General features: G+C 28.4%; 1 protein-coding gene across 1 annotated transcript; it reads left to right on the top strand.

Moving 5' to 3' along the window:
- LOC136970289 (lathosterol oxidase-like) lies at positions 1 to 1,741 on the top strand. The gene is made up of 7 exons (XM_067264706.1): positions 1 to 158; positions 227 to 386; positions 462 to 580; positions 649 to 776; positions 845 to 1,028; positions 1,218 to 1,338; positions 1,424 to 1,741. The coding sequence occupies exons 1-7, from the start codon at positions 29 to 31 to the stop codon at positions 1,587 to 1,589; spliced, it is 1,008 nt and encodes a 335-aa protein (XP_067120807.1). The 5' UTR covers positions 1 to 28; the 3' UTR covers positions 1,590 to 1,741.

Here is a 1,741-nt window from a genome sequence, read left to right as displayed (position 1 = left end):
AGTAGGCAAAGTAGAGTACAGAATAAAGATGAAGTTCATTAAAACCTTACAAGAGTATCAATCAAAACTTTTTGATTACTTTTTAGACAATTTATCCGGATTTTTTGGTACTTTTTTAACCAGTATCATCATCTTCTTAGCTGGCTTAAGCATGAAAGGTAAATTTTTAAAGTTTTTCTAAACATTATACTAAAGATTCTAACTTTTTGAAATCATCTTCCCACAGGAGAATGGTTGATGATTTTAGTACATTTCATGAAACAATTTGGTTTAGATCGTACCCCCAAATTTACTTCCGAAAGGTTTCATGACATTCATATTTATCTTATACAATCTTACTTGACTTCTTATATTATTTATTTTGGTGTGTGTGGCTTCTTGCAATGGTAAGTCTTCGATTCAAGTATTCTTTGCAATAATGATGTCTACGCTATATTTATATTATAATTATTTTTAAACAGGTACTTTTATATACGTCAAAGGGATACGCCAGAAAATTGGAAGTGTCAACCGAATAAATTCTTAAGTTGGAAGGATGAAAAGTTTGAAATTATTCTTGGAACCATAAACTTGACCATAGGTAATGCTGAAGATGAACTTATTTTTCATATTAATGCTTTATTCGAAATGTTTTTTCCTATAATTTAGGTGCCACAATTTCTGGTTTACTCGCATGTTATACAATGAATGGTGGATATACAACAATTTACTATAAAATATCAGATTATGGAATTTTTTATTTCCTCATATCTATTGTATTATATTACATTTGGGTGGTAAGTACTTCAGCACTTATTCTGTATTAATTTATTAAATTTAGTTTAATTTTTTTCATATATCGCAGGATCTTATGACGTATTGCGTGCATAGAATGCTTCACTTACCATTTTTCTATAAAAAATTCCATAAGATTCATCACAGATTTAAGCAACCGACTGCATTTTCTTCGACTGCAATGCATCCTGCAGAATTTTTATTGATGCAAACTTTCATGATGATTCCTATACTGTTTTTACCAATGCATTGGGGTAAGATGTATTATTTTATATACTTAACTCCCATAACAGTTCATATAAGTGATGAAACACAATTATGCAAATACTTAAGAATTGCGTAATTATTTGGAAAAATTTTTAAATTTTGTATTGCTTTGTTGTTCGGTATCGTAAGTATCAAAATTATATAATATATTATATATTAAAATTAATTATTTGCAGTTACATATATAGGAGTGATCGGATATGTATTTTACTATGGCATAATAGATCATTCTGGTATCAAGATGGAGGCTATATGGCCATGGCAACCAAATTCTTTATTTCATGATGATCATCATAAGTAATTACATATACATAAATTTAAAATGTGATTCTTCCTTCTTAATTAAATAATAAAATTAATGTACAATTATATTTATTTTTAGATACTTCCATGTAAATTTTGGATTTAATTTGACTATATGGGATAAATTGCAAGGAACTTACAGAGTAAAAGACAGGGTCTATAACGAAAATACATTTTATGGAAAGGGAAAAAGTTTAGATGAAGCTACGCCAGATGAATTAGATCTACACTTTAAGGACGATTAAAATGTAAAACATGTATTTTTTGTATAAAACGTTGAAGTTATGTCTCCAGACGAATGGTGGCTTCCTTTGTCAAACTAATCTGACAAATGTGACTTTTACATGCCAATTTAAGCAAGAAAATGGCAATTTTTGGTATTAAATGGGTTTTAGTT

Source organism: Centruroides vittatus, unplaced genomic scaffold (genome assembly GCF_030686945.1).
Source record: "Centruroides vittatus isolate TY-2023 unplaced genomic scaffold, ASM3068694v2 contig_19, whole genome shotgun sequence".
NCBI classification, from domain to species: domain Eukaryota; kingdom Metazoa; phylum Arthropoda; class Arachnida; order Scorpiones; family Buthidae; genus Centruroides; species Centruroides vittatus.
This window is presented reverse-complemented; position numbering and strand designations above follow the sequence as displayed.

What these genes read in the sequence shown, in the direction of transcription:
- LOC136970289 (XM_067264706.1), top strand. Translation starts at nt 29, where the DNA reads ATGAAGTTCATTAAAACCTTACAAGAGTATCAATCAAAACTTTTTGAT. An exon ending in GTGTGTGGCTTCTTGCAATG is followed by an intron (nt 387 to 461) that starts GTAAGTCTTCGA and finishes ATTTTTAAACAG; the next exon opens with GTACTTTTATATACGTCAAA. An exon ending in AACCATAAACTTGACCATAG is followed by an intron (nt 581 to 648) that starts GTAATGCTGAAG and finishes CCTATAATTTAG; the next exon opens with GTGCCACAATTTCTGGTTTA.